General features: G+C 43.9%; 1 protein-coding gene and 1 long non-coding RNA gene across 3 annotated transcripts in view; one reads left to right on the forward strand and one right to left on the reverse strand.

Annotated features, from left to right (window-relative positions):
• The window catches only part of COL17A1 (collagen type XVII alpha 1 chain), a 135,257-nt gene that overhangs the window by 27,421 nt on the left and 92,960 nt on the right, over nt 1-14,876 (reverse strand). For both annotated transcript variants that reach the window (XM_029610329.1, XM_029610328.1), the window contains exons 37-46: nt 14,333-14,410; nt 9,826-9,906; nt 9,619-9,669; nt 7,532-7,594; nt 7,178-7,237; nt 6,712-6,738; nt 6,571-6,615; nt 3,400-3,468; nt 1,031-1,078; nt 279-407 (exon numbers count right to left, since the gene is read on the reverse strand). In XM_029610329.1, coding sequence (XP_029466189.1) covers nt 279-407; nt 1,031-1,078; nt 3,400-3,468; nt 6,571-6,615; nt 6,712-6,738; nt 7,178-7,237; nt 7,532-7,594; nt 9,619-9,669; nt 9,826-9,906; nt 14,333-14,410 — 651 coding nt within the window. The remainder of the gene's footprint in view (nt 1-278; nt 408-1,030; nt 1,079-3,399; nt 3,469-6,570; nt 6,616-6,711; nt 6,739-7,177; nt 7,238-7,531; nt 7,595-9,618; nt 9,670-9,825; nt 9,907-14,332; nt 14,411-14,876) is intronic.
• LOC115095951 overlaps nt 11,791-14,876 on the forward strand; it is a 34,221-nt gene continuing 31,135 nt past the window's right edge. The window contains exon 1 of the long non-coding RNA XR_003857918.1: nt 11,791-12,036. This is a non-coding gene — a long non-coding RNA (uncharacterized LOC115095951). The remainder of the gene's footprint in view (nt 12,037-14,876) is intronic.

Genomic DNA, 14,876 nt, shown 5'->3' on the forward strand with positions numbered 1-14,876 from the left:
AAACCAGGCGAGCAAATGCACGCGTCCGCGCTCGGATCCGCTGCCAAGCAGGCGTAAATGTACCTGAGCATCCGCTCATTTTCAGAGCGGGCTCGCGCGTGTCAGGTTCGCTTCAGAAATTAGGGCTGAAGTCTGCTTCTGCTTTCTGCGCATGGCCTTCGGGGCTATGCAGGGCCAATATTAAATTATGTTCCCTGGGTGACAAAACCATCAGGAGCCACTACAGTGGCTGAATATTCACCTCAGCAGTGGTTAAAATGAAGTAACCGGCTACTTACTCTGAAGGTACTCTGCGATATATGCTTGGACTTGCTGAGATCCTTGTCCGGCTGCTCCAGGTGGACCAGGGGGCCCGGGGGGTCCAGGGGGACCTGGACCCCCCGGGGTCCTTGAACCTGGAACTGAATCTGGGGAAACAAGAGCCATTCATTCGACTTGTGCACTGCAGGAGCAGAGAAGGCAGTAAATGTGAAGTTAGGGGGTACAGCGTTAAAGTACTTAAGGGTGTTAGGTTACAAGTAATAAGTATGAAAATGGACTTTCGATTTGAACATCCTCTGATTAGCAGATTTAATTATTTTATTTTGTTTGGCTTGCCAGGCTCCTCCTGCTCCTTTTCAGGTTCCAGCTCAGTCAGAACCGGGGGCTGTAATCTGGCGCCATGAACCTTCATTTGCAAGTAGTCGGGGATTCTTCCCCTATTTTATATCCCCTTCCCAACTCACTTTGCCTTGTCACTGCAGTGGCAATCCTCAGCCGGGGAAGCCATGCACCAGGACTCCTCCCCCCTGCACCAGGACTCCTCCCCCCTGCAATCACAGGCCCTTAATGCGGCCGCTAGGTGTCGCCGTTGTGCAATGACTAGAATACCCTCCCCTCCAAGGGCTGCGAATGCTATCTCTGGGGCATCTCCCAGCCCTGGCTGGCGTGGAGGACCCAGCCTGGAAATCAAACCCAGGTCCTTTGCATGGCAGTGCACGGCACTGGAACCCCGGGTAGCAAATCTGAAAGTGTATAAAACGTTGCTTACTTCGTGGGGCTCCTGGGATGCCGGGAGCTCCTGGAACTCCTGCTTCACCTACACAAAGAACAGGTTTTCTGTTAATGGGAAGAGAGTTGGAGGTTTAAAGCAGCATGTCTAGCCACATCAAATCACCTGGTGTTCAGCTACCCAGCTTCCTCTTTTTTGGTTTTACTATATCAACTTTCTTTATTGTCCTAATGCCATTCTACAGATTTTGTGCTGTACTCATGCTTTGTACATTTTGCTGTGGTGCCTGCATGGGGCTCTGATGAAGGTCGGTCCAACAGCGCCTCACCTTCTTAGGTTCATTGTGGTGGAATAGCTAAATAAGAGGAGCTTTCAAACAGCTGTATTCTAATATCCTACAAGAATGCAGTAAAAAATCAGAGCAAACATGCGGAATATTCATGATTCTGTTAATTGCAACAGGCAATTGAATTGCTTAAAAATATTTTCTTACTAGTATGATGGCTTTTAAGTATGTCTATATGCATGGCACATGTCAAGCTGATTTATTGGTGGTCCATACTGTAATACATTGTTATATTTTATACTTCTATACCACCCTACTTCATAAATATGAAACCCAAGTGCTGTTCATCACAGATAAAAATACAATAAAACTGTTCTCACAAGCTCAAAGTTCAATTAACTTAGTGGAACTACCAGGACATTGAGAACCCAGAAAGAAGTCCAACCTATCTATTGGCAAGTCTTCCAGGAATGCAATAACCCCTCTCATGCATGGATGTCACTTTTTCATCTGTCTAGAACATAGCACGAGGGTGAGTGTTGAGATGATCATAAGGTATCTGCTGGCAGATAAGGGCTACTTGGCCCATCCAGTCTTCCCAATTGTCTTTGCCTCCAGAATTGCTGTAGACACCTTACTCAGTCTCCGCTCATCTCCCTACCTTGCCCTTCTGTATCTGTTGCCAGCACGCTTGAATGCTGCCACTGCTTTGGTTCCCACTGCCTCTGCTGGCAGGCTCGTCCATGCATCCACTCAGGAGAATTGTTTCACATTTCCTCTAAACTGCCTCCTTCCAACTTCGTATTGTGACCTATCTTCTTGAGTTTCTTTTTCTATGGAGAGTGCTATCATCTGTTTACCTTGTAGAAGGCTTCTAGATATTTGAATGTTGTCAAGGGATGTGCTTTTGTTTTGAAACGAAATGGGAAGTTTTCAATGAAATTTCGTTTGCTTTCATTTTGGTTAATTTGCAGCTAAAATGGGACCACCTCCCCCCACCCAACCACTTAACCCCTCTAAGGGGCAGGAGTAATCCCCAGTTGCTTCCACCCCATTTCAAAATGTCATCATCAGGCCCAGAGGCAGGCATCATTTTGTTATATGGAAGTATATCATTACTGCCCTACAAAGGAGCCTCTTTACAACAAAATGGCACAGACCTCAGGGCCGGCTGGCACCAATTTGAAATGGAGACAGGTGGGGCAGAAGCATCCGGGCATTGCTTCTGCCCCTTAAACCCACAAATGGGGTAGAGGGTGTCTGAGAGAGTCCAGGGGTGGGGAGCTTTGGTGGTGGTGACAGCAAAGAAGGGAGCAGGGCTGACCCAACATTTTTTCCTTTTGCTTTTTTTTTTTTCTTCATTTGTTGTTTGCTTTGTTTAAAAAAACAAAAAATGAAACACACACAACAAAAAGAATTAGAAAAGAAAATGATACCAAAAACAAAGAAAAAAATGTCCATTGCACACCCCTAATGTTATCCAGCAGTGTAATATATCTCATCGGGCACATATACATGAGATCCACTTCTTAATATTCTGGAGATAGAAACATAATCAGACCCCCCCACCCCCCCTCCACACTGTATGTTCTATTTGCTCTCTCTTCCTCTATCACTGTTGTATTATTTTGCACCCACAGACCAATCCTATTCAGGCCCTGTTAGAAGATCAACTCAGTTTCTAAACCCTGTTAACTTGGTAGCATATGATAGTGCCCTGGGAACTAGGAGGCAGGAGTTGAAATCCCACTACTGCCACCATCACCATTGCCTCAGGTATGCAATTAAGACTTTAAGCGCTCTTGGGCAGGGATTCATTGTATCTTTCTATGTAATTTGTGGTACAGTGCCCTGCGTTGGGGTGATATATAAATAGTGAAATAGTAATAGTGTGCTGTGTTACACTGGGATATACTAAACAAAGACCACTAGCAACCAATTGTGTTAGTTTCTCTGATAATGTAAGAACACAATTATATATATATCACACAAGGTCAGGAGATTTTATGTGGCTTTATTCCTGCAGCGTACTGTAATTAAGGAGGCTTAGCATCAACAGCTGAAAAAGGCCTGACTGCCTTTAATGGCAGAAGAAATACTTTACTTTCACCTTCTGACTAACCTTTTTCTCCTTGTGGTCCTTGAGGGCCTGGATTCCCAGGAGGTCCGACAGGTCCAGGCATTCCTTGACCTGAAAGCCAGTAACAGATTACATGAATACAAAATGCAAGCTTTAGCTAAAAGCATTTCAAATTAGCTTTTAAAATCTGGGCAGTACAACCAATCATATTTTATCATGCGACAGGGCCAATTCCAGTCCTCAAGAGCCATAAAAAGGCTTAGGTTTTCAAGCTATCCACAATGAATATGCATGAGCTAATATATTTGCATACAAAGGAGGCAGTGCACGCAAATCTACGACATGCATATTCATTGTAGATACCCTCAAAATCAGGCCTGTTTGTGGCTCTTAAGAGCTAGGCTTGGCCACTCTTGGCCTAAGACCCATAAATCTCACTGCTAGCAATATGCACACTTATGAAAAAGGGGAAATGCTAAGATCATTTGACAGAATGTCAACATTTAGCTCTGCCCTCTTCCTCTCACAGTCATGTTTATTTATTTATTTACAATCTTTTCTATACCGTCGTTTAGTAATGCACCATCACAACGGTTTACATATATTTATTTATTTATTTATTTCGGATTTTTATATACCGACATTCTCAATACAAGTATCGAATAGGCACATATATTTAGTTTGGTTACAAAGGTATCTACAAAAGTGCCATTACAGTGTCGGTACATGTTTATATAAAATAAGGTATGAGATAGGTGGCATGGATCTAGTCCACGTATATGATTAATAGGGTAATCATACAAGAGTTGTGTTTAAACTGGAGTTCTCTAACATAATTATTGAGTATAAAATGAAAAAATGTGGGACCACCATCTAGGTAACCTTGTTCTGTGTTTTTCATTCTCCGTTCTCATTGTGAAATGCTTTTCTGAATAGCCAGGTTTTTAAAATTTTTTTTGAAGATTTTTGGATCACTCTGTAATCTTGTCTCTAGTGGCAATGTGTTCCACAATGTTGGACCAGCCAAAGATAGTGCTCTCTCTCTAACTTGTGTTAGTTTCGCTGTCTTTACCGAGGGGACGGTTAGTAGAGCTTTATTGGCTGATCTCAGATTTCTTTGGGGTACGTGTTGCAATCCCTCACTGGGTGACTGCTTTGAGGGGAATTTCCTCTTAGGCATATTCAATCACTGTACTCTTCTGCACCTCACAGCTGGGATAGATAAGAGACTTTCTAAGCCTGCCCACACACAACATCTGATTTTATTGCAGATCTTCTGCTAATTAATAGTCCTCTTCCTTCTGTGGCTATAAAGACCCTTGTTAGACTTGCAGATCCTTCTACAATGCTCACAGGTATAAATGGCTTTTGAAACTGCTTATTATCGGGCCAATACAGTACAGTGCGCTCCAGTGGAGTACAGTAAGGGGTAATAGCGCGTCGAAAATGCACGGCCAACCCTCCCAAAACTAATAGCGCCCACAACATGCAAATGCATGTTGATGGGCCTATTAGTTATTCCCTCATGATATAGAAAGTAAAATGTGCAGCCAAGCCGCACATTTTACTTTCAGAAATTAACGCCTGCCCAAAGGTAGGCATTAATTTCTGCCAGCACCGGGAAGGTGTACAGAAAAGCAGAAAAAAACTGCTTTTCTGTATACCCTCCGACTTAATATCATGGCGATATTAAGTCGGAGGCCCCAAAATTTAAAAAAAATTTAAAATTTAAAAAAAAAATAAATTTAAATTGGCTGGCGGCCCGTGTGTCGGAAGACGGATGCTCAATTATGCCGACGTTCGTTTTCTGAACCCGTAGCTGTCAGTGGGTCCGAGAACCGACGCTGGCAAAATTGAGCGTCGGCTGTCAAACCCGCTGACAGCTGCTGCTCCTGTCAAAAAGGAGGCGCTAGGGACGCGCTAGTGTCCCTAGCGCCTCTTTTTACCGGGGGCCCTCATTAGCATATTCTTTCCCCCCTAAATCGCGCGCACAGGAGAGTGGCCTGTGCGCACGCGGGGAGAGTGGACGCTCGCCCACTCTCCCGTGACTTTTACTGAATCGGTCTGTATGTCTGGGCACAACTGTACTAACAGTCACATTTCTGTTGTATTCCAAGCAACCATTTCTCATTATGATGATGTACTCCATGGGTGAGAAGGTAGTGCCTCTTTATCCTATTCCCTATTAAGATCTCCCAAGAGTTTGGATCAATGTCAAAAGCCTTCATATGTCCTTCAAATGTTCTTGCAAATGTCTTTAAACACAACATTGGGTACCCTACTCTTTTTCCATCCACAATTTGCCCATACAAAATATCCTTTAGAATATGTCATCTTGTATCCTGCAGAGATGACTGAGCCACTTTCAACGTGTTGTTGAAGTCATGCAGTGATGGGGGGGTTGGCAGGGTGGCTGTGGTAGGGGCTTCCTAGTGACTCTATCCTGAGACTTAATGTTAAAAATGTGTTGTAAGCAGTGTAAATGGAAGTTAATCCGCTTCTTCTCGTGACATGATTATGTTGATCATTAGAAATGACAACATTTGGAAACCAGTAGAAGGACATTTCAATCTTCTAGGACATTCTTTATCTGACATTAAGGTTGCCATACTCCTACAGAGAAACTTCAAATGAGCACTCCAATGTGAAACTGCTGAATTGGAACTCATTAAAAAAAATTAGCACCATCACCTAAGGTCTGAACAGATTCATGATTCACTCTAGTTCTCTATGAACTTAACTGTTATCAGATCATTCTGTCTGTTCACACTTATCTCAGTTGTCAGAAGGCAAAATAATGCTATTAACATTCTCTCTCCACACATGTCCTGCCTAAACCAATGCCTTCTCTCTGTTCTGTATATATTTTACACATCTCCAGTACATCACTTCTTGCATCTGATGAAGTGGAGTCTGTCCTCGAAAGCTCATGCGTCAATAAATTAGTCTATAAAGTGAAACTCAATGCCTGTCTTTTTTGCTACACCAGACTATTCCTCTGAAGATTTATGTTGACCATCCTACAGCTGATAACAGCAATCTATAATCAAGCAGCTGTGAAAGCGAGCGAGCAAGAGAATTATGAAATGCCCTCTACCTATAAAACAATCAACATATACCCATTAACATTCTATTTCTTATTGCCAAAGCAGTATGTGCCTTCTATCTACATTAGGTTTATTAACTGTATGAAAAGATGAACTGCGAACTGACCTTCTCTTCCTGGGACTCCTGGAAGTCCTGGCTGTCCAGGTTCACCTGTTTAAAACAAATGGAGATGAGACCCAATGCTTTAGCAAGCAAGCAAGTTTCAAGCATTTTCATTGTGAATTCTGAGCTGTAAATGACATTTACCTTGGTATCCTGATCGTCCTGGTTCCCCTATGAAGAAGAAAAGAGAATATTATACACAGGGTTTTGGCCACCCTCAAATATCCCTTCACATCTCTATAATTTATCTCACTCAGGTACAAGTGACTACACCCAGCTGCACGTTAAAGTATCAAAGTATAAACAACGCTGTATCAAAGCACGAACATTGTATTTCTAGTGGGGGAGTAAGGGGTTTACCCCTCAACCCATATCATTTCTACAGTTACACCAGCTCATGGTTACTGAAGAACGTGGGCCACATCGACGTTATATGGTAACAAGTATTTGGTCATCAAGTTCAAAGGATCAAATGTTCAATGAAGATCGTGACTTGGTTTTCACAGGTTGCATTAGAATTTACGTTTTTCTTGTTTTCAACTGAGTTCTAAAAAAAAAAAAAAGCACACTTTGATCAAGGATTACAGTTGATAGGGTCTCGCATGTTTACCTTGATCTCCTTTAGGACCAGTTGGGCCAGGAGGACCCGGTGGTCCTGCGAAGAAAGTTTCTGCAATAAAACAAAAAATCAAATCAAAATATCTAGTGCCGTGAAACTTAGTTTGTTTTTTCCTTATAGTCAGTTTTGCAAGTATCCTGCGATGGAACATCTCATTGAGTTCCATCATTCATCATACTCGCTCTTATTTTAAAGGAAGCTATGGAAATGCAGTTGATATTCCATGTAACGTTAATCCGAAAGAGACTGATTTTAATAAGATAGGGGTACAGTCACTGAGCAAAACTTGGAAAGAACAGTAGAATATTATCTGACATTTTGTCACGTGCAAAATAGAATATTTACCTGAACTGGGCACAAAAGACCCTGGTTGACCTGGTGGACCAGGAAGTCCCTGTCTGCTTTCCCCTAGACAACAGAAGCAGAAGAAAGTACATCTTAGTGATAAGGAGAGTAGATGGAAATGCCATTTATGGATGGCTTTCTAAAGACTGCTAATTACCCCCATGGATACCAGCACTTAATAAAGAGTATTTTACAAGGGGATATAAGGACTTGCCTTTAACATCTTGCACTGATGTTAAAGGCAACAAAACTACTGTTTGGAACAAAAGAAAATCGGGAAAAAGAGTCAGTAGAGTTGATAATCTGTTATAGGTTTTCTCTGAGGACAGCAGAATATCAGTCCTCACAAGTGGGATGACATCATCCAACAGAGCCCAGCCAGGAATTTGCATTTTAAAGTTTTTAGAACTTTGACTGGGTCTCACGGGGCATGTGCAAGCATGCCTTTATGCTAGACGACCATGCCGAGGCCCCATCGGTCTTCTTTCTTAGATTAAATAAGGAGGGGTCAACTCCATGGGGAAGCGGGCGGGTTTCACATTCTGCTGTCCTCAGGTAACACCTGTTACAGGTAAGCAATGCTGCTTTCTCCAAGGAAAAGTGGAGATGGCAGTCCTTACAAGTGAGGAACCTTTAACTACAGATTGACCCGGGCGAAAAAAAAGGGAAAAACAAAACAGTGCCAGTGTACACAATAACTGTATTTGTTGGCAAGAAGACTTTTTTCTTATGAAGGGCAGCCTGGAACAAAAACAATGGAATCTAGGAGGGAATGGAACTGGGTTGTACATCTGAAAAAGATTCTGCAAGACAGACTGGCCAAACCTACTACCACATCAGGAATCTCTCTCCAAACAACAGTGTGAAGCGAATGTGTGGAGAGAGCTCCTCCCCTGAGACCAGTCTTAGGTGGGCCACTGACTCTGCCATGGCTCTGACACTGTGAGTTTTGACATGACCTATTAGATTCAGGCTTGCTTGTGCATAACAGAAGGAGATGCAATCTGCTAGCCAATTGGATAAAGTCAGTTTGGCAACAGCAATCCCCAGTTTGTTGATATCAAACAAAATGAAAAGCTGGGCAGACTTTCTATGAGCTTCAGTCAGTTCTAGGTATATGCCCATGCTCTTTTGCAATCCAAATTGTGCAGTGCTTGGTCACCTTGGTGGACCTGCAGCTTGGAAAGATGGAATTCCAACACCTCCTTAGGCAGAAACTTAGGATGGGCATGCACGCCCATCCTATCATGATAAAATTAAGTATGAAGTGGATAGAGCCTGGACCTGGACCTTCTAGGTCAGATTCTTCAGGTTGCAAAAGCAGAGAGGCTCAAAAGGGAGCTCTTATCACCTAGGTTAGTACCACTTTGAGGTCCCAAGAGACAGCAGGAGGCCAGATGGGAGGCTTCAAATAACTTAGGCCGCACATGGATCAGACAACCAAAGACTGTACAGTGACCCCTGGAGAATGATGCAGCTCCTGGAACTGCATCAAGGATGAGATCTCCTTCCTGTTAGAATGGTTCGGGCCTGCTCCAGGCATCATGCACTACTGGACACCAAAACTAGAGGGGCCCCCATGAGGACACATGGCACAATGGCATGCTGTACATGCCCAGTGAGGCACAGGAAAAGTTCTAGAAGATTTGACATAAAACGTTCCGGTCCAGGCTTCATCATTTGATGATGACTGCCATCCAGCTTATCCTCTGAGAAACTTGTTTACCCAGGTTAAGGGCCTATCCTACCTAAACATGTGAGCTGCTAGCTAAACAATTTTACTGCAATGTCTGTGGACTAACATTAGGCCCTACGCAGCTTTCTGGGTTTTTTTCTTCCTATATTCCATGCCACTCTGAATAGTAGAAATTTGTTACCCATAAAAAAAAAGAAAACATCTGATCATTCCCATCCTGATTGCTAGGTGGGCATTAATTTCATTTTCATAATTAAAAAAAAAATGCTGCCATGTCTGTAGCATTAGAAAAACAAATGACCTGTCATGCTTGTTGCGTGTTAAGTAGCAGGTAGTCTTCTGAAAATTGTATTTATTTTCTACCCAAGTACTGAGTGAAAGAAACTCTTACCTGGTTGTCCAGGAATGCCTGGAGGACCTGGTGGACCCTGAATGGAAGCTCCTAAAATATAAAATGAAGACTATTTGATTACAAAATTCCCTTAAACAAATTTGAAGGCCAACAGAATTCAGAGCTGGAGAGCTGTCTGGCCCACATTGATAATGCTGTGCATAGCACGAAAATACTTAATATCTACTGTCAGCAGCTTTAGTCTACCTGCTATTCCTGGTGGACCCGGTGGGCCTGGAGGACCTGGGGGACCCGGAATTACTCCTTGAAGTTGTGCTTCGCTAACACCTATGGAAATAAGAGAAAATGGAAACAGTCGTCATAATGATACCATCATCTCACCTCTACATAAGTACATTAATTACTTTACAGAATAAATCGATGCGGTGGTCATGTATTTTATATCAACCTTTGGGTCTCATCATCGCATTGGACTGATTGCCACTTGCACCCCGAGGGGGCCCATTAGCTGACACAGGGCAGCTTTCATAAAGCAAATGATTTCATCAAAGTCAAGAATTATTACTGTGCAGCAGCCAGCCGTGAAATACGTTTTTTAAAAGTAGTCAACTGCCAGGTCATTTTGAACCATATGATGCTCCCGGGGCCCTATCTTAAAGGGGCTTATGTAAGCCCCCCCTCCCGAAAGCAGTAAATAAAACAAACAACCTAGGTGTCTCAGACACCCCCCCCCCTCCCACCAGTACCACCGCTCCTGGAGGTGGCCATTTTTCAAAATATAAAAAGAATATATTTTTTTCCATCACCTGCAGACCCAGCCCTCCTACTCCTCCCCTTCAAAAAAATCAGGCTCCGGAAGCCAGGACCCTACCCCACGCATCCCCCCCATTTACTCACAAAAATAGCCCTGGTATTTCAAAATGGAGCTACCAGCTCTTGTTAGGTTTGGCTATATACATACTGTCTATATAGGCATGGAGATGTGTGTGCTAAAAACTCATCTGGTTTTCGGCTTTTTAAAAAGAAAAAGGTTTTGTTGCTCCTGTTGCAGTTAATCAGTGCTGTAGGAGCCCGTGAAGCTTGATGAATTCAGTGCTTTTTGTTATTGGTTAACTCTGTCTGCTGGAAACCACAGAAACAGAAGGTTGTTTTGTTAACGACGCCTTTCTTTTGATATATTTATTTAAAATCTTTTATAAGTCTGCTTCTTCCAAATGATTGTCCAGCGCTGATTACAAAGTAACAATCATAAAATTATGCTGACATCACATAAAATTCAACATTTTAATAAAAAGAACTAAAACAGTTCTTTAAAATTTAAAACTTACTCCTGAGCAGTACCATACACTACCTCACCCAAATGCCTCTTTAAAAAATAATTAAGCTTTTATATGTTTTCTAAAGGGCTTTAATTCCTGCTGCTCCCTTAACATCGCAGGCAAATGATTCCATATCACCACTGCTGTGGATGAAAATGCTCTTGACCGCGTTTGCAGAAGCCTGGAATTACCGACTGAAGGAATCTCCTTTTGAGCGCAATGCTCTAGTTGGAGTGAATCACTTGATAGTATTCCTCAAGGCACACGCCTGAGTAAGCGTTAAACGTTTAAAACCGATCACCAATGGCCTACATTTTGACCTCCATTTCACAGGGAGGCAATGGAGGTCTCTCAAAGCTGGCACAATATGCTTCCATTTTGGACAAGCTGAAGGGCATGTGTTAGCCTATCTGGCGATCCTACAGTAATCCAGGTGGCTTAATACCAATGACTGGCCTAGTGTATGAAAGAGATCCAGGGGTAAAAAAAAGGTTTAGGGGGTCTCCCCAGTTTAAGCTTATAAAAAGCTACTCTTGCTACATGGCGGATTTGCTGTTTCATTGTTAACTGTGAGTACAAGACCACCCCTAGTCTCTTTATCTCTGACTGAATACAAATTAAAGATCCATCTAATTTTATTTGATGTAAGTGGTCATATTTCTGTGTGTCAGTCTTAAATATGTTATCTGTATTTTATTGAATTGGAATTACGAATGTTTTATTTGGAAGCTGCTCAGAACCTTGGATGATGTGACATACACATTTTTTTAATAAATAAATAAATTGTATTTGAAAGGGCTGATACTGATTGGACGAACATTTACCCACCCATAGAATCTTTTGTTTTCTTAACATTTAGGAACAGAAGGTTATCAATTAGCCAGGCTTTTATCAATGAAATGATGTCCTGGAGCCCTGTTTCAAGTAATTCTCCATTAGCATTACACAGCAGAAAAAAATGATCATCATCATCATACAGGAAGTCTGCAACTTTTAAAGTTTGAAGAGGGACTCCCAAACATGTTGATGAGTGCAGACAAGACCGAACGTGGTGGCGCTCCCCGACATACAGTGTGCCATGTAGAGCACCCAGCTCCTATCTGGACACCTTTGGCGTGAGACCCTCCATTATCCCAAGGTGAGTGTTTGAGAAAGGCGTCTTTCGCAGACAGAAGAGGGAGAAAGCAAGAGTTTACATATAATGGGGTGCAGTCAGACAGATCACATACGGGGAAACGTGTTTTTGGGGGGGTGGGGGTGGTTGTAGTGTTTTCCCTATCTAGCGTGATAAATACAACCTTTGAATGAGGGCCAGGTCCACTACACCATCTGTGTGACCTTTATGTTTTTTTGTGACTCCACGAGAGACTGGTATTTAGTTCACAAACAGGCATCAGATATTCTCTCATTCTGAAAGGGGGTTATACTACAATGTTGCATGCCTTTAGGTAAGGGGACCCCCTCATATTTGCCCCTTACTAGTGGAATTGCCCTTAATTGTAATGGCCATAGTGGTCTCAATAGACGCGTTGTGCTAATAGCGTGGGTTCGGTGGTCTCAGACTCTGCTCCAGTTAGTGAGGTCAGTGAGTGTGGGAGTGCGTTAGGAGATTTTGCACTCTCCGGTGGGTGGTGCCCTAGGCTTCATAAGGACTACTGTGCCCATGAGACACAGATTCAGAGGGGAAAATGGAGCCCTGAATGGGACTCAGCCTTGGTCACGCAAGGGCGAAAGGAATCAAAACTGTCTCTCCTTGTGGAGGGTGCTCCGAAGGGACGTATCCTCCTGAAGGAGAAAGGCCCAGAGCTCTGCAGGAGTCTGATGGTACCCAGCGGAAATCTAACCCTCCCAACAAGAAAGTGGCTGGGGCCCGAGGCCAGGATACTCAGGCTTTCAAGAGAAACCAGGATAGAAGAAGAATTGTTCCTGTCCTGGGAAATGGGGCTGGGACCCAAAGATAAGGGCTTTACAGGTCTTCAAGGAACGAGGAGGTGTCCTGGGGTCCTGGAGGGATCCCTGAGAGGGTTCCAGAGAAGTGCTGCTAAGTTGAAAGTCCAAGGAAAGAGATTGCTTCAGAACAGAGAGATGTGAGGGGATTGTCCTTTAGGGAGTTCAAAGAGAAACTGCCTGTTAAGAGGGAGGTCCCTACACAGCCAGAGGTTCGTCTGAGTGTAAAATAGGAGAGGAGTGCCAGAGCGAGGAAGCATTGCATCCTGACACAGGAATCTGGAGAAAGAAGGATCCCCATACCAGAGAGCTTGCTTGCCTTTTGCTACTGAACGAGACTGAGATTTGTTTTTCTGCTTTTGGACTTTAATTTGCTGTCTGGTGCGCTAGCTATTTGTGTATCACTGTTTTAGACTTTTCTTTTACCTTCCATCAGTGCCAGTAAAGAACTTTTGCTTTGCGCATCAGCTGTGGTGTCCGTGTGATGCTTTCTGACAAGGCTGAATCGTTTCCCTTCTGTGTGGGAACCCCAGGAGATCATGAGGCCTGCTCTATCCAGTCCTGGCCACAGGGGCTCACAGGGAGGCTCATGGCCTACAGCAGGCCCCAGTCTGGTCCTGGCCATATATACACACTCTCTCTCTCTCTGTCGAATTGCATACATGAAGGCACCCATTGTGCAGTTAAATGTTTTCACCTTCAGTCAGAAAGGGCCTTCTGAAATCTATATGAAAAGATACCACTTCAAGGTGGTAAATGAAAAGTTCTTAAAATCCACTTACTAGTAGAGATGTGAATCGGAACCGGAATCGGCTCGGATTCCGGTTCCGATTCACATCGTGTTTTTTTTTTCGTCCGGCCTGATCGCGGTTTTGTTTATCGGCTGCGCCCGAGCCGATAAACAAAAAACCTACCCAGACCCTTTAAAACTAACCACTTAGTTTCCCCCACCCTCCCGACCCCCCCAAAAACATTGTACAGGTACCTGGTGGTCCAGTGGGGGTCCTGGGAGCGATCTCCCGCTCCTGGGCCGTCCTCCTGCTCCCGGCGTAATGGATGGCCAGCGCCATCTTTAAAAATGGCAAGTGCCATCCATATGACAGGGGCCAGCCACTGGCACGGATACCCTGTCACATGGTAAGGGCAAAGGGCCATCGGCGCCATTTTGATTAGTGGCAGCAGACGGCCCGGGAGTGGGAGATCGCTCCCGGGACCCCCACTGGACCACCAGGTACCTGTAAAATGTTTTTTTGGGGGGGGTCGGAAGGGTGGGGGAAGCTAAGGGATTAGTTTTCAAGGGTCGGGGTGGGTTTAGGGGTTATTTTTGTGTGCCGTTTTTCCCGCCCTCCCCCAAAACGATAAGAGAACCCCATGATCAATATCATGGGGTTTTCCTATCGTTTTGGGGGAGCCCCTGATTTCTGATGATTTTGAAAATATCGACGATATTTTAAATCGTCCGAAGCCCGATTCACATCCCTACTTACCAGTTCTAGAGGAACTTTCTACCCTCCTCTCATATACAACCGATGCTTCTCCTGCTTCACCGCGTGCTCCTTTTTGGCCTGCAAATGGAAGAATGCAAATTAGACTATTTCTGACAGGCTACTTGAAAAATTTGTAAAAACATATGAGAAAATGCTACTTTACTGAAAGTGTGGTAGATACTTGGAATAACCTACCAGGAGAGGTGGATTCCAGAGGAAGACCGGCCCAGGTATTCGCTGCCCTGGCTGGCCCAGGACACATCACGTGGTCTGCCGAGCGCGGCTTTGTCATGGCCGTGCATGGCAGACCACGTGACTGAAGCGACCAGCCCACCGTGGGATGCCCGATCTCCCGATAGGCCAATCCGCCCCTGACTGTGACACAATTCAAGCACCACTGGGACAGATATCGAGGAAAGTGGTAGGAACAGGGTTGAGAGGTTGCAATATTGCAAATAATCCCCCCTTCACTCTCTCAAGAGCAGAAGCAAGGGGGAGAGGTAATAAGCAGAAAACAAAAAGGTGGATAAAAGAAGCATGATCT

This window comes from Rhinatrema bivittatum, chromosome 7 (assembly GCF_901001135.1).
Source record: "Rhinatrema bivittatum chromosome 7, aRhiBiv1.1, whole genome shotgun sequence".
NCBI classification, from domain to species: domain Eukaryota; kingdom Metazoa; phylum Chordata; class Amphibia; order Gymnophiona; family Rhinatrematidae; genus Rhinatrema; species Rhinatrema bivittatum.